This window comes from Microcaecilia unicolor, chromosome 2 (assembly GCF_901765095.1).
Source record: "Microcaecilia unicolor chromosome 2, aMicUni1.1, whole genome shotgun sequence".
Classification (NCBI taxonomy): Eukaryota; Metazoa; Chordata; class Amphibia; order Gymnophiona; family Siphonopidae; genus Microcaecilia; species Microcaecilia unicolor.
Window position 1 is genome coordinate 597,463,844 of NC_044032.1, and position 22,855 is coordinate 597,486,698.

The following is a 22,855-nucleotide window of genomic DNA, read 5'->3' on the forward strand; positions in this document are numbered from 1 at the left end:
TCATGCTTTCCACTCCCTCCCGGGTGTCCACTCTGTTGCAAATCTTAGTATCATCCGCAAATAGGCAAACTTTACCTTCTAACCCTTCGGCAATGTCACTCACAAATATATTGAACAGAATCGGCCCCAGCACCGATCCCTGAGGCACTCCACTACTCACCTTTCCCTCCTCCGAGCGAACTCCATTTACCACCACCCTCTGTCGTCTGTCCGTCAACCAGTTCCTAATACAGTTTACCACTTCGGGACCTATCTTCAGCCCATCTAGTTTATTTAAGAGCTTCCTGTGAGGAACCGTGTCAAAAGCTTTGCTAAAATCTAAGTAGATTACGTCTATAGCACGTCGATGATTCAATTCTCCAGTTACCCAATCAAAGAATTCAATGAGATTCGTTTGGCACGATTTCCCTCTGGTAAAACCATGTTGTCTCGGATCTTGCAGCTTGTTGGCTTCTAGGAAATTCACTATCCTTTCCTTCAGCATGGCTTCCATTACTTTTCCAGTAACCGAAGTGAGGCTTACCGGCCTGTAGTTTCCAGCTTCTTCCCTATCACCACTTTTGTGAAGAGGTACCACCTCCGCCATTCTCCAGTCCCTCGGAACCTCTCCCTTCTCCAAAGATTTATTAAACAAATCTTTAAGGTTTGTTTAAACCGCTGCCTATCAAGTCGGACTTGATAGGCAGCGGTTTGGAAGACATTCTGGACTTGCAGTTCTAGTTGCTATTGTTTGTGTCCCTTTTACATATTGTTTTGCATATATTGATCCAGTTGAACTGAAGGCCACATTTATACTTTCAATTTAAAAATATATATACAGAGAAACAGAACTCATGACTGAAATCATCAGAGCTGATTTCTATGTAGCCAAGAGATTTTCTCTGGCAGCAGCTCCCTCTTCTGAAGGTCCCTGTTTAAAGAAGGGGGGGAGGGAATTGTATATATTTTGTCCTTCATAAAAAGGCATAACATAGGTGCATTGGTGGACTTTTTAAGCAGGTGCCATTATGAAGTTATCCCTTTGGGGTGGGAGGAGAGAGAATTTTATAAACAATGTGGTAGATGTAAGGGCCATGAGTACTTTTACCTGCAAACTTTTCTTCAGTTCTCAAAGGAAAACAACACATGGGAATTGTCAAGAAAAAATACCTGCAGTGATCTGCACCTGCTTTTCTCTAATTCTATAAACTTGAGTGCTCGATTTTGTCACTAGCACGTAAACATGCAAGTGCTAGTTATAGAATAGCACCTAACTTATTTGTTTGAGTGGGTGTTAATTGGATTTAACTGCCAATAATGGCCCTTAAGTAGTGTTAATTGTCATCAATTGCAGTTACACACATAATTGTGCTTAGGCGCTATTCTATAAACCAACCTCAAGATTCTATACATAGCACCCAAATCCCAAGATATGCGTCAAAACCGTCAATAATTGGGTGCCATCCAATTATTGAAGTTAATTGGCTCCCATTAGAAATTGCACACACAGATGGCTGCTCGCTATTCTATAAGAGAGTGAGTCTAACTCCAATAGCACATAACTCAAAAGGCAGCATGGCCATGGGAAGGGCATGGGCATTTCAGAGATGCGCCAAAAAGTTGCATGCTTAGTTATAGAATACTGGGTCAGCATGCCCAACTTGGGCGCCAGCATTTACACCAGATGTCAACAGGCATAAGTATGATACTTAAAGTTTGGGCTTGGGAATTGGCGCTAAGTGCAATTCTATAAAGGATGTGATACCTTTTTGATCATGATTTATAGAATCTGGCCCCTCGTGTCTAAGGGGGAAATTCTATATGACTCTTTAAAATTTGGTGCCATAAAACCATGCGCTGAGCGTGATTCTAAGAGAGGCACAGTTTATAGAATATGCTGACGTGCCATTCTTGTGTCTAAAATTTAGGTGCACCCATTTAGGCCACCTAAAACCAAGCCTAAATACCTGCACCGAAGTTAGGCACAGATCAGGTGTATTCTATAAAAATGTGGATAGTTTTTTGAAATGCCCATAAGCCACCCATTCCACACACCCCTGCCACATCCCCTTTTTGATTGTGCTCATTAGAATTTATGTGCACTGCGTTATAGAATACACCTAGAAAGTTGTGTGTGTAAATTCTAATTAAAATCAATTAGTGATGTTAATTGGTTGTTAAGTGCCAATTATTGGCGCTAATTGATTTGTTAATCAAGTTATGTGCGCAATTTGGCCATGCATTCAAATTAGTGTGCATAACTTAAGGCACCACATATAGAATTTGGGGGGTAAGTCTATAGCACATAATTGCAAAGGGGGTGTTACCATGCGAGGGAAATGGGTGGGTCATAGGCGTATGAGACATGCATTGTTTACATGTGCAACTGACAGTATTTAGGTACAAGCATTTACACCAGCCTTTGACATGGTATAAATGCTCAAGCCTAAAATTAGGCATTCAACTACTAAGTTATGTCCAACTTGGCCATTATAAAATACTTGCTTAGCACTAAATTCTTTTGTACCTAACTTGGTGCCCTTCCTTCAATCTTCCCCATTGTTCGCTGAAAAACAACATGCCTAGTTCACCAAATGCAAAACTACACACAGTCCCCCAAATTCTATAGCTGGGTGCCCAACAGAGGCGGCCTAAGGCAAGATGCCGCCTCAGGCAGGGCTGAGATGCCACCCCCCCCCCCCCCCAACTCCGGGCCAAGTTGGAGTGGAGGACTGGCCTAGTGGTTAGAGCACCAGTCTTGACATCCAGAGGCAGCCAGTTCAAATCCTGCTGCTGCTCCTTGTGATCTTGGGCAAGTCACTTAATCCTCCATTACCTCAGGTACAAAATTAGATTGTGAGCCCTCCAGGGACAGAGAAATACCCAGTGTACCTAAATGTAACTCACTTTGAGCTACTACTGAAAAAGGTGTGAGCAAAATCTAAATAAATAAATAATAATCTCCCCCTTCCTTCCTCCACCCCTTCCCCAAATTTACCTTCTTTCTCCATTTTCCAAAAGTGGCAACAATTCCCATACACTGCCCTGCCACCAGCATTGGCCTCTTCTCTACTGCAGCTGCCTCTGAGGGAACAGGAAGTTACATTAGAGAGGCGGGCCACAGTAAAGGGAAGAGTTGGGTGCCGGCAGCAGGGCAGAATACAGCAACTGCTGCCACCGCTGGCTTTTATAAAATGTAAAAAGAAGGTAAAATCGGGGAACAGGGTGGAGGGAGGAAGGAAGGGAGAGATGCTGCTACCAAAACAGTGAATCCTGAGGCCCTCACCTCAGGTGGCCTAATGGTCGGGCCGCCCCTGGTGCCCAATGATGCTCAGAATGCAAAGTTGAATGTGCAAATTACAGTGGGGGAAATAAGTATTTGATCCCTTGCTGATTTTGTAAGTTTGCCCACTGACAAAGACATGAGCAGCCCATAATTGAAGGGTAGGTTATTGGTAACAGTGAGAGATAGCACATCACAAATTAAATCCGGAAAATCACATTGTGGAAAGTATATGAATTTATTTGCATTCTGCAGAGGGAAATAAGTATTTGATCCCCCACCAACCAGTAAGAGATCTGGCCCCTACAGACCAGGTAGATGCTCCAAATCAACTCGTTACCTGCATGAAAGACAGCTGTCGGCAATGGTCACCTGTATGAAAGACACCTGTCCACAGACTCAGTGAATCAGTCAGACTCTAACCTCTACAAAATGGCCAAGAGCAAGGAGCTGTCTAAGGATGTCAGGGACAAGATCATACACCTGCACAAGGCTGGAATGGGCTACAAAACCATCAGTAAGACGCTGGGCGAGAAGGAGACAACTGTTGGTGCCATAGTAAGAAAATGGAAGAAGTACAAAATGACTGTCAATCGACAAAGATCTGGGGCTCCACGCAAAATCTCACCTCGTGGGGTATCCTTGATCATGAGGAAGGTTAGAAATCAGCCTACAACTACAAGGGGGGAACTTGTCAATGATCTCAAGGCAGCTGGGACCACTGTCACCACGAAAACCATTGGTAACACATTACGACATAACGGATTGCAATCCTGCAGTGCCCGCAAGGTCCCCCTGCTCCGGAAGGCACATGTGACGGCCCGTCTGAAGTTTGCCAGTGAACACCTGGATGATGCCGAGAGTGATTGGGAGAAGGTGCTGTGGTCAGATGAGACAAAAATTGAGCTCTTTGGCATGAACTCAACTCGCCGTGTTTGGAGGAAGAGAAATGCTGCCTATGACCCAAAGAACACCGTCCCCACTGTCAAGCATGGAGGTGGAAATGTTATGTTTTGGGGGTGTTTCTCTGCTAAGGGCACAGGACTACTTCACCGCATCAATGGGAGAATGGATGGGGCCATGTACCGTACAATTCTGAGTGACAACCTCCTTCCCTCCGCCAGGGCCTTAAAAATGGGTCATGGCTGGGTCTTCCAGCACGACAATGACCCAAAACATACAGCCAAGGCAACAAAGGAGTGGCTCAGGAAGAAGCACATTAGGGTCATGGAGTGGCCTAGCCAGTCACCAGACCTTAATCCCATTGAAAACTTATGGAGGGAGCTGAAGCTGCGAGTTGCCAAGCGACAGCCCAGAACTCTTAATGATTTAGAGATGATCTGCAAAGAGGAGTGGACCAAAATTCCTCCTGACATGTGTGCAAACCTCATCATCAACTACAGAAGACGTCTGACCGCTGTGCTTGCCAACAAGGGTTTTGCCACCAAGTATTAGGTCTTGTTTGCCAGAGGGATTAAATACTTATTTCCCTCTGCAGAATGCAAATAAATTCATATACTTTCCACAATGTGATTTTCCGGATTTAATTTGTGATGTGCTATCTCTCACTGTTACCAATAACCTACCCTTCAATTATGGGCTGCTCATGTCTTTGTCAGTGGGCAAACTTACAAAATCAGCAAGGGATCAAATACTTATTTCCCCCACTGTATAGAATAAGGTCAGTTGCTTCAGATTCCGTTCCTTTTATCTTGCTGCACGGTACACCTGTAATAGACTTCCTAAATCAGTACGTCAAGCTCCAGCTCTGGCCATCTTCAAATCTAGGCTAAAAGTCCACCTTTTTGAGGCTGTTTTTTCTCCTTACTCCTATTTACTTGTTCAGTACCCAAGTCTGTTTTACCATTCCCACCATAAGTAATTCCTCAGTCCCTTATTTATCCTGTTTGTCTGTCTTGATTAGATTCTACACTCTGTTGAGCAGGGACTGTCTCATTTGTGTTTAGTGTATAGCACTGCATACATCTAGTAGTGCTATAGAAATGATAACTAGTAGTAATAGTAGTAGTAGTAGTAATTAAATTCAATAACTGGCCTCAATTGGTGCAAATTGGCAGAACTGCCATTATAGAATTCACGTTTAGCACGCATCAACCCGGCACCTAAATGTCTGCACCATTTCTTGAATTTCCCTTTATAAAAACACTGTAATTACACAGGGAATTTCAAATTTAATATTGTAGATTCAACAATTCCTAAAAGTTTGAATGTTAAAAATATAGTTTGTGGGTGTCTCCCCCCTGGGTTAGTAAAGATTCCAATGAATAATCTGTAACAAATTACATAAATAGGAACCTCAAAGCTCCTGATAGGGTAAAATATTGTATTGATGAAACCACTATCAATTTAGCAGTCCATTACTATCATTGGTTCTTATACAGAACAAAGGAAAAAAAATGATCAAGCGCAAAAAACTCACTTTACCTGAGAAAAGTGAATGATCTAAAAAACTCCAATGTTCCTACCTTTTCACCTAGTGAGAGACACCGAACACCAAACTACTACTCGAATAGACTGAGCCCGACTCAAATACTAACTGCACGGGCAACCCCCCCCCCCCCCCCCCCATCTACCCAGACATGCCAATAAATCTACACCTAAGACCCAGGACCTTCTAAACTCAACTTGAACGGTACCTGATACTTAACTACAGTTTGTAATGAATCCTGAGGATAAGTGGCTGATATCGGCTTGGACGGAGAGGCGAACCAGCAATCCTGCTTTTTTTCTTGGCTACATCCTACACCGCAATCAGTCTATACCCTTCAACAAGTGCACCCTGTTTCACCAACTCCTTGGCTGCTTCAAGAAGGGCGCTGTGATGACTCCAAATGCCAGATACGACAAAAAAATCTGAGTCCCAGTCGTTGGTTACACAAAGAAGGCGCCTACAGTTTGTCTAAAATTCAATTCGTCCAAAGAGACAAGTCATCTAATGGACAATTGGTCTAAAAAATTAAATAATCAAGCTAAAGATGTTTTGTATACCACCACATTCAACATGGACCCGTAGCAGTTTACATTCCAAGAGACCTCAACATCTGAGGGAAATATAATCAACTAAAACATTTGGCAGATCACTTTTTTAAAGTCAGTAATGAGAACACACCACATGCTTTAATCTAATCAAGGCATTAACCTTGAAAGCCACTTGGTATTGTAATGCAATAAGTAAAACTTTAACTGAATATGATAGAGGTGCAAATTCACAAGTGTTTGATGTGGAAGAGTAAAGACTTCAGTCATGAATGAATATACTGAGTTACTAAAAAATCAACTCCGTTGCTTCCACCATCTCTGTGGTTGGTCAATGTTCATGTTGACCTGGGCATACGTTGAACACAGAACATAGTGGAATCATTATTTTTTTTTTGTTTGGATTTTGCTCACACCTTTTTCAGTAGTAGCTCAAGGCAGTGGCGTACCAAGGGGAGGCGGTGGGGGCGGTCCGCCCCGGGTGTCAGCGGGTGGGGGGTGCTCCGCGAGAGCCGACAGCTTTTTTTTTTAAATCCATGCAGCGATCGCCGATGCAGGCAGCGCCTCGCGTCTGCCCTGCATGAACTGAAAAGAGGAAATCGCTTTGCTGACATCGGGCCTTCCCTCGCTTGTTGTCCCGCCCTCGAGGAAATAGGAAGTTACAACAAGCGAGAGAAGGCCCGACGTCAGCAAAGCGATTTCCTCTTTTCAGTTCATGCAGGGCAGACGCGAGGCGCTGCCTGCATCGCTGCATGGATTTAAAAAAAAAAAAGCAGTGTGGTGGCTTTAGGGTGAAGAGGGCTCAGGCCTCTCGACGGAGGGGGAGCTCAGATGGGAGAGGGGGGGCTCAGAGGGGAGAAGGGGATTGGGGAGGGTGCTTAGAGGGGAGAAGGGGATTGGGGAGCTCAGAGGGGAGAAGGGGATTGGGGAGGGGAGTGCTCAGATGGGAGAAGGGGTCTGGGGGTCTGACAAGGGGGCAGGAGGGAAAATGGGTCCATGCCTGGGGCAGGTGGGAGAATGGGTCTGGGACTGAAAAGGGGGGATGCAAGGCATGTGGTGGATGAAGGGGGCTGGAACTGGGGGCTGAAAAGGAGGGTATTTGGGATAAGGGGGCTAGTACTGGAACTGGGGGCTGAAACGGAGCAGGAGCTGAAACTGGGGGCTTTAAAGGGGACAGGGAGAACTGGCTGGGGCTGAAGCTCGGAACTGATGGGAGAAAAGGGCTGGGGACTGGTGGGATAGTGGGGCTGAAAAGGGGGGCAGGTGGGAGATGTGGGCTGGGGCTGGAACTAGGGGCAGGTGGAATAAAGGGGCTGAAAAGAGGGGGCAGAGAGAGAGGGGACAGACCCTGGATGGAAGTGGGGAGCGTGAGGGAGGGCAGACCATGGATGGATGGGAGAGGGAGGGCAGACGGATTGAAGGGGCAGAGAGAAAGGGCAGATGGTGGGTGGAAGGGGGAGAGAGAAAGAGGGCAGACTGGGGTAAATGGTGGATGGAAGGGGCAGAGATAGAGGGCAGATGTGGATGGAAGGGAGAGAGAGATGGCAGACTGGGGCAGATGGTGGATGGAAGGGGCAGAAATAGAGGGCAGATGTGGATGGAAGGGAGAGAGAGGGCAGACAGTGGATGGAAGGAGCAGAGAGAGAGAGCAGACACTGGATGGAAGGGACATTAGAGGGGACAGACACTGGATGGCAGAGAGTGAGCGAAGACATGCTGGATGGAAGGAAGACAGTGAAAAGAAGATGAGGAAAGCAGAAACCAGAGACAACAAACTGTAAATATATATTTTAATTATTTTGCTTTAGGATATAATATTGTAGCTGTGTTAATAAATGTTTATAAGTAGAACATGTAAATAAGGTCATCTTTTTATTGGACTAATTTTAATACATTTTGACATAACTTTCAGAGAACAAAACCCCCTTCCTCAGGTCAGGATAGGATAATGTAACAGCACTATACTGTATTGACCTGAGGAAGGAGATTTTGGCCTCTGAAAGCTAAATGTATTAGTCCAATAAAATGATATTATTTGTTTTATTTCTATTTGTTAATTTGTAAAGTGGTGATTGGTATTTGTTAGTTTTTTCAAATTTACATCTGCTGTCTTTATATTTTGCACAGTACTAGGGGACATTTTCTGTTTCTGTGGCGTTGCATTGTATGCAGAGTCTGGCATCTTGGAGGTTCAGTTTAATTTTTGTCTAAATAGAAAGTTTAAATATTACTACTTATTCTATGGTGGATTAGGGTATATCTGTGTTTGTGAAAAAGACATGGCTTTCAGTTGGCATTGACTGTGCAGGATCGACGATCTGTATTATTCTGTCTGGTTTCGTTTTACAATAGGTGAATTGATGTTCTAGTGCTCACTGTAGTGTTTAAGATGCTTTCCTTTTCCTTGTGTGACTCGTAGAAATTACTGCTTATGGTATGGTAGAATTGCTGTATAGGTCCTGATGTTTTGTATTCTCGGTATGCCTAGTACTGGATTTGGGGGGGGGGGGGGTGTTAAAAAATGACTGGCCCCGGGTGTCAACTACCCTAGGTATGCCACTGGCTCAAGGTGAGTTACATTCAGGCACACTGGATATTTCTTTGTCCCAGGAGGGCTCACAATCTAAGTTTGTGCCTTGAGGCAATGGAGGGTTAAGTGACTTGCCCAAGATCACAAGGAGCAGCAGTGGGATTCATGGGAATCATTTCATAGAAGACTAGAATAGCATATGTTAGAGTTTCTAAATTGATTGCTGGATTGCAGAAAGAGTAGAAAGATATTGAAGGTCAGATGGAAAGCATGATATGAGGTGAGCAATGAAAGAAACAGAAAAATGATGAAAAAAGCCGTGAAGATCGTATTATGTCCATTTTACACATCGAGCCTCCTACAATATTTTGGATTTACTATATGTCATTGCCCACAATCTGTGCTTTTAGAACAATATTCAAAAACGTTCTTGCTTTTTAATTTTCTCATATTAAGTTTCTTCACTCATATATATAAGTTTATAAAATTAACATTTCATAAAGATTGTGTGCTAATCATTAATTTCTGTATCTTGCTGATTTTTGGATCAATATCCTGTCTCCTCTTTTGTTTAGACCAACTGTACCAATTTATTCTAAAAATGTATATGGCCCATAACCTAGGTGGTTCAAAGATAACATACATAATAAAAACAAAATTTAAAAAACAATCACATTCCATATATCACAAACTACATGTACTGCTCTTTGTTAATAGATTAAGCACAGATCGCTCCTATATAAAAGCTCCCACAAGCAATTGTCTTTTAGATCAACCTACCCATTAGCCATTGTGTATTTTAGATCAATTGTTCATTAGACAAGCTGTCATTAGACCAACTGTCAGGGACCCAATATCCCCTATATCAGGAGTGTTCAACCTCAGCCCTTGCCAGGTCGGGTTTTCAGGATTGCCCCATGATTGTGAATGAGATCTATTTGCATACAATCGAAGGCAGTACATGTAAATAGATCTCATGCATATTCACTGGGGAAATCCTAAAACCCCAACTGGATTGTGACCCTCGAGGACTGAGGTTGGACAACACTGCCCTATATTCATAAACTGTGCAATGGCTTTCAATATACCTTACCTGACAAATGTTACAGACCATCAGCTTATTGCATTAATGAGGGCTTTATCATTTTGTACAAGAAATGCTAAACTATCAGAGATAATTCTATCACACCAGTAGCATTACAAAGCTAAGCTCATACTCTGCACAACAGGATTTATGGAATCAGCAGCCCATTCAACAATATCCCCCGGATTCTATATAGCACGACTTATGCTGTGTGTGTGTAAAACGGTCATATTCTGGATTTGTGCGTGCAACTTAATTATCTAACAAGTCAATAAGTGCTGATTATTGCCACTTAACAATTGATACTAATTGGCATTAATTAGAATTTACGCGTATAACTGTCTAAGTGTATCCTTTAAAATGATGAACGCAAATTCCAAAGTACATAGCTGAAAAAGGGGGGGGGGGGGGTGGCCACAAGTACGGAATGGGTGGTTCATGGGTGTTTCTAAAAACTATGCACGCTATTATAGAAAATACTCAATCTGCGCCTAATTTAGACGTCGACATTTACATCAAGTTTTACTTGGCGTAAAAGTTTTACTTGGCATAACTACCTGTGTTGAAATTTAGTCATATGGACAGGGGCTTTGCGGATTATATAAACTGTGCCAAAATTTAGGCATATTCTGTAAAGTATGCCTAAATTTCAGTGTACATTATAGAATATGCCTAGGCATTTTTTGTGCCAATTTTTTAGGCGAGATATATAGCATCTAGCCCTATATGACAAACTAGAACCCTACTGCTTTTTAAATTCAAAGCACCCTAGAGAGCAGTTCCATTTCAACAAGAACATTATTCACAATACAGAGAAGGAAGCAGAGAAACTAAAAAGAAAGCATAAATGTAAAAATCAGATTTCATAAATTCTTTCTCATGGTTTCTTATATTTCCCAGTCAGAGTTGTTGCCAATAAGGATATCTTACACAGTTCGAATGGTAATGTACTAAGGGTGGCTACCCTGTACATTTCATGAATCCATTAATCTCTCTCAGCAGTGAAGGAGATCACACTTTTTCAACATGAAAGCTGTGACAATCAACCCCTGACATTCAGGAAGCCAACTCTCAAAGAGCCATATTCAACCATTAACCTTATGTGAAGATAAGAATTGTAATTTTTAACTCTATCTTGCTAAAAGAAAGAAATTATAGAAACCTGTGATCTACAAGAGCCTGAGAAATCACTTGTAGTCCCCAAGCCTCAGGTTAAACATCACTGCTAGACAATTAGTTTTTATTTATGTGATAAACTTTGAATGCTCCCTCTTTATAACAATGGACTGGCAGCCAAGGCACATGCTCAGTTGATACAAAATAATGTAAGCACTGCACAATCATATCTTGAGACACGTGGAGGGGAAGTTTTGATATCTTGAGACATGTGGAGGGGCATTTTTGATATGACGTCCAAATGGCGAAAAAAAAATTTAGCGGAAAACATACAAAACAAATAGGCCAATATGCAAGAGGTAAATTAAACGTTTTCCGATATCCAAATATACAAAAAAAAAGTTTTAAAAAGTGATGCACTGCAAACATCATAGATGTTTTGAGATAAACATCAAGCTGAAAAGTATTTGACTATCCCAGTCCTGTTCAAAAATGTGCAAAATCAATGAAATAAGTTTCACTTTTTTCTTATTTAAAGTGGAGAAAGTGGAGTGCTATTATGACACTGCTGCCATGCTTTGACTACTGAGGTCATTTTTCTCCACTTTAAATAAGAAAAAAATGAAACATTTCATTGATTTTGCACATTTTTGAACAGGACTGGGATAGTCAAATACTTTTCAGCTTGCTATTAGTATTTTACTTTTTTCGCTGAAAATTGGGTCTAGTTTTATCTTGAGATAAACATCTCCACCAATCAGAAATACAATACACAAAACTTGCAACGGCAGTTGTGGTCCCTGCGTCGAGAAAACATCCGGCACAATGGCAGGCAGTTCCCTTCATGTGCAAAGAAGTCTCCTCATTGTAGACAGCAATATCACTGCGCAGAGACTCCAGTTTCTCAGTGCAGGAGTCTGAGCGCCTGGTCCTCCTGTGTCTGAGAGATATTTAAATGCCACCACCACCTGCCACCAGGGCATGAAAAGCCATCAGGAGCAGCCTAGAAATGTGAGTGTGAAGCAGTGCCCCCCCAGGATCACATCACCACTGATGTGCAAGCACCATACATAGGCATGGTCAGATACAGTGAGGTCTTTTTTTTTTTTTTTTTAATCCCAAGCACCAGCATACTGCACCTCACCTACATACTGATGGGATCGCTGGCAGCAGCTCAACAAAGTACATGCAGCCACCTAAAGGCACCTGCTTTACCCCACTGCCCATCCCCACCACTCAGCAACTGTGCACATGCTCCATAGAAAGGCCACCATGCCATCCACTCTCCCCATGGCCACCTCAGTGCACACAGCACCTGTGCCTGTGTACAGCATATCCACCCCCTCAGCCCCCACCCCAAATCTGGCTGTTGCCATCTGTCGCAGACTATGTGAGAAGCACAGCATGTCATGTATGTGAAGCCAAGAAGCCCCATCACCTGAACCACAGACAATTTGGCATACACCGTGACCTTGAGGTGCATAGGCGCTGGTAAAGACAAATACGGTGGGAAGACTCAGACCTCATCCTATGCATGAGGGAGTACGTCAGGGCCTGACATAAGTTCAACTGACATAGCACCCCTCTAACAGCTCTGTCCAGGATCAAGGCCTGAGTGTTCAGCTATCTTCATTACAGTGTGTCCACAAGCCTCATATCCACTAGCATGTGCTGGTACCAAACCCAAACCTTTGAGATGACATGGAAAGGAAGGGTGGGGTGGGGGGAAGGGATGTTGTTGAGCACTCTCCTGTGACCAACTGAAAAATGGTCAGCATGTCATACACAACCTACCTAGCACGTTACAGCAGCTATGGCAGGGTAAATAAAAGAGTAACCAGAAAGACCCACAGTGGGAATCAAATCCACATCCCTTGCATTGGGGGCCACAGCCTTAAGCCCTATGCCACACATGTACCTGATAAAGGAATGTTCAAGGAGGACAGTACACTGACTACAGAGGGCTGTGAGAGCAGAAGTTGCCAACCAAATGGATGGCCTCTCATGGCCCAGAGCCCACACTGACTGTATATACCACTGTGAAGCCAAAGTTAGGTATACTGCCCTGTGAAATATCCCTCAAGGCTAAAGCTGGGGCCCTTGAAACCTCTACATGATAGTAGAACAAAACCCCTTCTTAAGAAAACTACCACCTATGCGTATTCCTCCCCCCCCCCTCCCACACACACACACACTGCCCCCAAGAACATACCCATGAGTCGTGGAGTAATGTGCAGCCACTGGCATCAGTGAGGTCCCCAAGCTAGCTAGCATGATTACGTCACAGATAGATGCTCCCAAATGCAAGGTGGGAAACCTTTCTCGTGGGCACACCAGCAGAGGTGGCCAGAAGGATGGGAGGAACAAACAGGGTCGATTGCCATCTCCCAGCCAGCTGTATGCCACATAGGTATGGGGATGCACACACACACCCCCACATCCCTTAGAAGGGCTATAACAATGGCCCCATCCATGCAACAGTGCAGTGGCATACTACCTCCCAGCAAGTGCCTGGTCACCCATTGTTCATTGTTTATTTAAAAATTTGCTATATCACCCTTCCAACCAGGTCAGAGCGGTGTACAGGCTAAAATAAAGAGAGAAAGGAATGCCATAAAAATTTTAGAGGACAGAGTCTACAATACAAGCAAACCAACAATAAGACAGGTAAAAGAAAAAAAAAAAAAAAATATATATATATATCTAGGGCCAGGACCCAAATTGCATGCCCATTGGGAGACAACCCTATCAGGGGACAAACAGTTATCATATCATTGGTTCAGGGGGTCCCTGCTATAAGGAAAGGAAAAGGGGATGGGATTTGATATACCACCTTTCGGTGGTTACAATCAAAGTGGTTTACATAGAGGGGCATAATTGAACGGGGACGACCATCTCTAAGGGCGCCCATGTCTAAGGACGTCCCGGCGAAGGGCGGGGAAACCCGTATTATCGAAACAAGATGAGTGTCCATTTTTTGTTTTGATAATACGGTTGGGGATGCCCAAATCTCAACATTTAGGTCGACCTTAGAGATGGTTGACCTAAATGTTGAGATGGTCGACCTTAGAGATGGTCGTCCACGGTTTTCGGCCTTAATGGAAACCAAGGACGCCCGTCTCAAAAACTACCAAATCCAAGCCCTTTGGTCGTGGAAGGAGCCAGAATTCATAGTGCACTGGTCCCCCTCACATGCCAGGACACCAACCAGGCACCCTAGGGGGCACTGCAGTGGACTTCACAAATTGCTCCCAGGTGCATAGCTCCCTTACCTTGGATGCTGAGCCCCCCAAATCCCACTCCCCACAACTGTACATCACTACCATAGCCCTAAGGGGTAAAGGGGGCACCTACATGTGGGTACAGTGGGTTTCGGGTGGGTTTTGGAGGGCTCACATTTACCACCACAAGTGTAACAGGTAGGGGGGATGGGCCTAGGTCCGCTTGCCTGAAGTGCACTGCACCCACTAAAACTGCTCCAGGGACCTGCATACTGCTGTCGTGGAGCTGGGTATGACATTTGAGGCTGGCATAGAGGCTGGCAAAATAAATTTTAAGTTTTTTTTTTAGGGTGGGAGGGGGTTGGTGACCACTGGGGGAGTAAGGGGAGGTCATCCCCAATTCCCTCCAGTGGTCATCTGGTCAGTTTGGGCACCTTTTCACGGCTTGGCTGCAAGACAAAATGGACCAAGTAAAGTCGGCCAAGTGCTCATCAGGACCGCCCTTCTTTTTTCCATTATCAGCCGAGGATGCCCATCTCCTAATCATGCCCCAGTCCCGCCTTTGCTATGGTGCCGACACGCCCCCGTGAACGTTGGCCGTCCCCGCGATGAGAAGCAGCTTTCAATTATGCTTTCAATTATGCCGTTTTGTGCGACCCTGAGAGAAGGACGCCCATCTCCCGATTTGGGTCGGAAGATAGGCGCCCTTCTCATTCAAAAATAAGCCTGATATTATATACAGGTACTTATTTTGTATCTGGGGCAATGGAGGATTAGGTGACTTGCCCAGAGTCACAAGGAGCTGCAGTGGGAATAGAACCCAGTTCCCAGGCCACTGCACTCACCTTTAGGCTACTCCTCCACTATCATCTCATTGGTGCCACAGGTTATAGATGTCCCCCAGGTAACGACCAACAGCCCCCAACTGTCCCTGCCTACTGCTAGCCAACTGCATCACTATACAAGCCATGTAGGATGTGTTGACCAAAATTGCAAACATTTTCAACACACAGGTTACCCTTCAGCTGGCACTCAGCCTGTCCTGGACCAGCCTGCTGCCAATAGGGCCTGGGAGAAAGTAGTGTTGAATCATGGGTACCCAGCAGCAGATGGAAGTAGAGGAGGAGGAGGAGGAGGAGAACCCCTGCAGGGACATGCCCCCACTGGAGGGGGAAGAAGGGGCAGACTAAGAGTTCCTTAGGCAGGAGGTAACAGCAGTTGAGCCTCCCCAGCAAATGCATGACCCTACCAGTGGAACCGGTGAGGTCCTCAAAGGCAACTGCTACCATCAACAGAAGGCAGCAAACAAGCTGGCCCTGCGTGGCCCCAGCAGCAGCTATAGGGAATTCAACAGTATTCTATAACCCATGTGCGTATCTGCAAGGCATGCCCCTCTCCCTTGCAGTTGCATGATAGAATTTGTACGCACAATTTGTAGAATCCTAACTAAGGGTATGTATATGCATAACTGCTAATCAGTGGCAATTAGCACCAAATAACTACTACTACTACTACTTAGCATTTCTATAGCGCTGCCAGGGTTACGCAGCGCTGTACAAGTTTAGACAAGGGGAAGGACAGTCCCTGCTCAAGAGAGCTTACAATCTAAAGGTAATAAGCTATGTAGTCAGTGTAACACCAATTAACACCAAATAACACCAATTAAAACCAATAATTAGTTCTTCAAGCTAATTACCAACTAATTGTTAATTCAGTGCATAACTGAAACTGTTCTATAACTTGCACTTGCAACTTTATGCACCAAGGGCTAGGATTCAGTAAATGGAGCTGAAAAAGTCAGTGCTGCACTCAATCCTATTCTATAATGGGCACTCAAAGATGAGCCCCCATTATAGAACAGCACTGACTGAATATCAGCACTTAACTAGACAAGCTTTGACTCCGCCTGTGGAATGCCCCAAAGTAACCAATTTTACTTTAGGTGCTAACTGGTTAAGTGCCACTGAAAACGACCAGTTTTTAACTCACCAGAAATAAGTTAAGTTGCTTTGACTACCAACCCCCGAAATTATAAAATCTTTCGCCCTTATGCAGTATTCTACAAGGTTAGCGCACAACCCATATCGTGCACAAATGTAAGGAGGCATGCACATGGGCAGGCCCTACACTTACATGCAGAACTTATAGAATATTGTGTTACATTCCAAAATGCAACATTTACACCTGCCTTTTTTCACAGAGGTGGACTGACCATTCAGGCAACCGGGAAATCCCCAAGAGCCCAGAGCAGTTGGAGGGGGCCCAGTGCCTCTCCCCTTTGTCCCAAGTCTGGCACTCCTCCTCTCTCTCAGTCCCTCTCCTGCTCCAGCATTTCCTTTGTCTTTGACACCCTCTCCCCTCCCCCTGTGTGTTTACCTCAAAAGTTCCTTTCTCAATACAGGGTCCCAATATAGGCTGTCTGTCACTGACCAGAACCTTCTCTCTCCTGTGACCCACCCCTTTCTGATGTAACTTCCTGCATCCACAAAGCCGGGCCGCAGCAGCAGGCAGTCTATGCCAGGCCCTGTATGGAGAAAGGAATTTTTCAGGTAAATGTGGATGGGGGGGGGGGGGGGGAGCTGAACCTGTGGACGGAGGACAGAGGAGGAAATGTTAGCATTAAGAGGGAGAGAGATGTTGAGCCTGGGGAAGGGAGAAAGGGAGGCAGAGATGTTGGATCTGATTGTGGGGGAGGGGAGGGGAGGGGCAGAGATGGTAGAGCTGTAGAGGGAGGGGAAAGAGATAGTGCCCCCAGGAGAAGAGAGAGGCACAGATGGTGCACCTGGGGGAAGGACAAAGAATGAGAGTGAGAGATGTTACATCTGGGGCGGGCAGGGGGGGGGGAGGAGACAAAGAAAGATGTTCAATCTGGAGAGGGGGAGGGGGAGAAAGATGTGGGATCTGGGGAGGTGAGGAGGAGAGATGTTGGATCCAGGGGGATAGAGAAAGGGAGAGATGTGGGACATGAGAAGGCCTATGACCCTTATTGCCCAGGGCAGGGTCCAGGTCTCTGCTAGTCCACCCCTGCTTTCATGTGCGTGATAGCACCTAAATGTTGCTGTGCTAATGCCAACTTACGCTTTACTCCATGCCCAGATAACCTGTGCTCTGCATTTCAGGGCCCAAATTTGGTACAGTTTTATAGAACTGCTCCCTAACTGAATGGCAGACAACACAATGCATTTAGCTGCTGCTATTCAGATGGTATTAGCTGTGCCTTGTTACCAGAGCAAGTGCAAAGGTAATAGGAAGCCTAGGCAAATCTGCAGCATTACAACCCCACCCCCCAATTAGCTTTCATGCCCCTAGACTGCACCTCCCCAGGAGATGTCAATAATTAAACTCACCAATCATGGTCACAATAGAAACATTCTATAAAGTGTAGGTTACAGGATGCAATGATGCTTCTTTCAGTTTGTGATTCTGCTAAGATCTATTGTTTTGGTTTGACTGCAGCTGCTCTTTGCTGTACCCAAGAAGCTGCTGCCCTAAGCACATGCCTAGTCTTGTCTAATTGTTGGGCCACCCTGCATGTTAAGAACATAAGCGTTACCACACAGGGACAGACCGAAGGTCCACCAAGCCCAGCATCCTGTTTCCAACAGTGGCCAATCCGATCACAAGTACCTGACAAGATCCCAAAACAGTACAATACATTCTATGCTGCTTATCCTAGAAATAAGCAGTGGATTTCCCCATCTTAATAATGGCTTATGGGCTTTTCTTTTAGGAAGTTATCCAAACCTTTTTTAAACCTTGCTAAGCTAACTGCTTTTACCACATTCTCTGGCAACAATTAACATGCAGTAACTTCCCATATGTTAACTGTAAAGCACTCTCTATCCTCTCCCTTCTCCTTTATGTTCCACATTAGCTGTTAATGCAAAAATTACCATGTGCTAACTTCTAAGGCATCATGTTAAGTCTTAATGCATATTAATTGCTAGAGATGGACAGGCAGACATTTTCATTTCATGTCATTGTTCATGTTATTCATGAAAATGTCATTTTATACAGCTTTTCTAGCCATTTTGTCCTTATGGAAGCAATGTTATTAACAGTGTGCCCCAGAGGAGTATCCATACCTTGATTTTGGAGGGGGGGGGACCTGAACCCAAGGTGAGGGGTTACATTTTGATCTGCCTCCCCGCCACTCTCTGCCCCGCCACAACCCATATACCTGGGAAGGCGGGGTTCCCCAAATCCTGTCAGCTGAAGCCTTCCTGTGGCAATGCTCAGCACTGTACTGCCTGCCCTGCTTTCCTGCCCCGGTGCTCATGTTCGGTTTTAGTAAAATTGAGCACCCGCGAAGTTCGCGCATGCTCGATTTCATTAAAACCAAGCATGCGCATGAGGAAGGGGAAAACAGGGCAAGCAGTGCAGCGGTGAATATCGCTGCAGGAAAGCTTCTAATGGCAAGGCTTGGGGACCCCCACCAGCCAAACCAGCAGACTTTGGGAGCTTGAACCCAAATTGGAGGGCGCCAAGGCTCCCAAGCAGCGCCAGCCCAAGGCAAGATGCTGCCTGAGGTGGAGCTAAGATGCTACCGCCCCGGCTGAGATGCAGCCGCCGCCCCCCCTGACAAAGATGCTGCCTCCCCCCCCCCCCCCATCCTATCTCCAGCCCATTCATGGCATTTACCTGTTTCATCACTTCCAAACTCGGTAGCGGCAGCAATTCCTATACGCTGCCCTGCCGCCGGCACCCGCCTCTTCCCTTGACTGGGGCTGCCTGATCCTCTGACAAAACAGGAAGTTACATCAGAGAGGCGGCCGCAGTAAAGGGAAGAGGCCGGTGCCAGCAGCAGGGCAGCGCATGGGCATCGCTGCTGCTGCCATGTTTGGAACATGACGAAACAGGTAAAAACCGGGAACGGCGTGGAGGAAGGAAGGGGGAGATGCTGCTCCTGAAGAATGTCAACTGAGGCCCCCACCCCTACCCCCAACGCCCCCCTGTGACTACACCGCTAGTGTGCCCTCTTTGCAAACAGCGTGGTGGGCCTTTTTTTGCAAATGGTGTGCACTATTTGCAAAGACTGCACCCTATTTGCATAGAAGAGGCTCTCTTTGTGGAAACCTGATAGTGCATGCATGCATGGGCATGTGCAATAGTTTGTGTACGCAAGCATTATCAGGAAAGCGTGCACTATTATCGGCAAACAAAACAAAGCATAACGCTTGGCTGCTCTGCGCATGCTCTACGGGCTGATTTTCTGACGGTTTTATGAAGGGTTAGAGAATGCAAGTGAGCTGCAACGAGCAGCTCATTTGCATTCCCTTTCCTTCATGCATAGCCGTTCCGTACTGATTCGTTATGGGATTCGGTATGGAACGGCTCTAACGAGGACTTTGGTGCATCCCCCCCCCCCCCAAAGAATCAGATTCTGTAAATGGGTGCATCCAAAAATAGTGCTTAGCACTATTCTGTAAACCATGCCTATGGTTAGACATGGTTTCTAGAATAGTGCATAGGGCCGGGGAATGTGCCTCCATTTAGTTGTGGCCCTTTATGCCACTGAAAACCTGGTGTAAATATCTGTGCCTGAATGAGCTGTGGCTGCCATGAATTCTCTAACCATGTGCGTAAAGTTAAGGAATGCTCTTGACACGCTCCACTCCTCCCTTGGTCACGCTCCCCTTTCTGCTACTCACATTACAATTTACTTGCGCCTCTTTTTAGAAATTCCAATTATTGCCAATTAGTGCTGATACAGAATTGGTTGTCATCCAATTATCAATGCTAATTCACTCATTACTCAATTAAGCTGCGCACATGCCCAATTTGCTGCACCTTATATATTGCCAAGCAACAACAGCCCATCCCTAGTAATTAATGCAGTTTAGTAAATAGGCTCCTACGTTTTCTCCTACTAGTTTCCATAACAATGGAATATAGAGTAGTACCATGTGCAATTTATGTGGACCAGTGGGGCCAGCCAGTATGTGGTATTAAAATTTGTGACCTATGGGGTTTTTGTTTTTTTTTTGCATTTGTAAGGGAACCCCAGAAAAGCAGCCTGGAGATGAAGGAGCTAAATCCACAGATTGCAACATCAACTTTCCCACTTTCTTCATATTGGACTGGAAGAGTTTTAAGTCTAGAAAGTTCATCACAAAGGTGTCAGGTTGGTTCAATTAAAACACCTGGGATGGGTTTGCTGGCTTTATTCTGAGCAATTTTACACTGACAGCGAAACCCCTGGAATAGCTGAAAGCTGGGCTAGGAATGTTTGTTTATTTATTTAGCACATTTATACCCCACTTTTTTGCACATTGTGCAGACTCAAAGTGGCTTACAATGTACTGATTAGGCTATCGCCAGACCAGTGGTTATACAATTAAATTAGAGAAGATAGAAGAAACAGAATAAAAAGAAAATAAGGAAAGGGTAAAAGAGACTAAAATGGCCCATGAAATGTAGTTAAGATGGACTTCATTATACGTTGAATCCTTGAAGTAGCCTGAACCTGTTTTAGGCTGGAAATTGACCGGACAGACCAAGTTGGCCCTGCAAGGTGGAAATGGAGTTGAAAGCAAACAAAATACATAAAACCAATGTCAAGAGTACAAACGAGAGCGGCAATCATTTGAGAGAAGGGAGACTGGACCGTGCAGAGCCGATCACAGAAGCCCAAGCCCAGCACCGGGACAGTTTTTCATTCATCCCTCGGCAAAAAAAGTTCCAACGTTTCCTGAACAAGCAGGAAACGGGAGAGATAACTCATATCAGGCTCCAACACTTTGGGTGTTAAGACACGTAAAGGAAATTAAATCTCTTTCACTGGCCTCTCAAGAGCTTCTTCCCTCCTGACGATTTCTATGCGACCCATGCTTTTGTTAGCATCGCAATCACAACGTCCAGCAAAGTACTTTTGCAAAGTGCAATTTGCTAGTTTTCACGGGCTTTCCCGGAGATTACTCACAAAGGGGACGAATTAGCACGCATAGTTCTGGAGATTATCCCAAAATTCAGTCACAGAGGAAGCAGGTGAGTTCCCCTCCCCCCAGCCTCCACTCCTGTCATAAATACAAGGCAAAAGCACTCATCTGCCAGCCGGCGTAACGTAACCGTACAAAAAGAGTGAAAGTCACTTACCAGCTTTGCAGGGATCCTTGTAATCTACACCCTCAGCTCGTTCCTGCTCGTTGGAATCGTACATGTAATCATAATCGAGGCCGTGGCATAAAGAGAGCGTCCCACAGAAAGTCAATCCAGCCAGGGAAAAGATGACCCAGGGAGGCATTATCATAATGTATTGGAATAAATGTTACAAGAGAAATCTGACAGAGTCACAGATTTTTTACTGCCGAAGGTTGCAGGTCTCTTATCTCCCGTACCAGTTAGAGCTGATCAGCGCTGCTGGATTGCATCTGGACGTGTCAGTATCTATCAAAATATTTCAAAGAGAAGACAAGTTTGAAGATGAGCCAGTGCAGGAATGCAGTGGATTCCCCGCGGGCTTGTCAGGGTCAGTCTGCAGTGGGTTGATGGATGAGTGGCAGCCGATGCCGGACTTCAGCCTCTTCCAGCCGCTCTTCCTCTCGACCGGCAGCAATGCTCCGGGGCTGCTGCTGCTCCGTCAGTCAGCACAGCTCTTACCCAGCCTACAGAAATCCGGCTGCACAAACTGCCGAAGAAGAAAAAAAGAATCAATAGGACTTATTAAAAGAGAAGCCTCGCAATCATCACATCAGAAAGCACCAAATGAGAATCCCAGATCTTTTTCCTCTCCTGTCATTTCACTAATTTAAAAAAAAAAAAAAAAACCAATAATAATCTTGTAGGCATTTAACAATCGTCAGCATCCTGCTTACTTTTTTTTTTTTCAGAGCGTCCCAGGGTCATGATAGACTAAGGCTGTCCCTGATCTGCTCTCTTGAGAGCGCTGGGACAACACCTACACGCGCACACATCAATTCAATAAAAGTAACAACAGCCAGACTAAACAGCACTGGGGCACTAGTGAACGGAAAGAATCACCACCACCAGCGGCCAGAAAGTCTGTGTCTGCGGCTCTCGCTCCGCTCCTGGTTAATGTCAGCCGCAAGTGAATAACGCGCACGTGCTCAGAGTTTGCTGAAGTAAGGAAAGCACGTATATATAAAAAAAGGCTCCATTGATCTCTGAAGTGCAGCCACGAACATGCGTGAAGCAATTTCACCACAGGGAAAGTGCAAAAAAAAAAAAAAAAAGGTCTCACCGCTTTCATAAAACCGTGAACAAGGTGGCGGTTGCTGTGGGTGCTGCCTCCGCACTGCTCGAGGTTAAAATAGGTTTTCTTAAAACTTTTCTCACTTCGTGCTCTTTCAAACGGTGCCAGTGTGAATTCAGCCTCCGCGCGTCGATGTGAGGTTTTATTAAGTTTGCAATGGGGCCAAGATATATTAACTCACGTTTTGCCGATCATCTTTAACCCCCCCCCCCCCCCCCCTTTACACTGGCATGCAATGCTTTAGTGATACTATTAAGTGTTTGCACTGTAATCCAGCTGTCGCACTGACATCTGAAAATAGTTTCAGACTGTGGTGAGACTTTCAGTGACAAGCTCTGTACTCCTCCTTTTCCAATATCTAGGGGTGGGGGAGGAGGTAACTGGGAGGTTGTACTCTAATCCCGCCAGGGTGTCACATTTAGCACGAGGATTT

At 45.2% G+C, this 22,855-nt stretch overlaps 1 protein-coding gene across 1 annotated transcript in view; it reads right to left on the reverse strand.

Moving 5' to 3' along the window:
• Positions 1-21,823, reverse strand: part of TLL1 (tolloid like 1) — a 499,423-nt gene extending 477,600 nt beyond the window's left edge. The window contains exon 1 of the mRNA XM_030191579.1: positions 21,306-21,823. Coding sequence (XP_030047439.1) covers positions 21,306-21,459 — 154 coding nt within the window. The 5' untranslated portion in view covers positions 21,460-21,823. The remainder of the gene's footprint in view (positions 1-21,305) is intronic.
• Between the last annotated feature and the right edge of the window lie 1,032 nt (positions 21,824-22,855).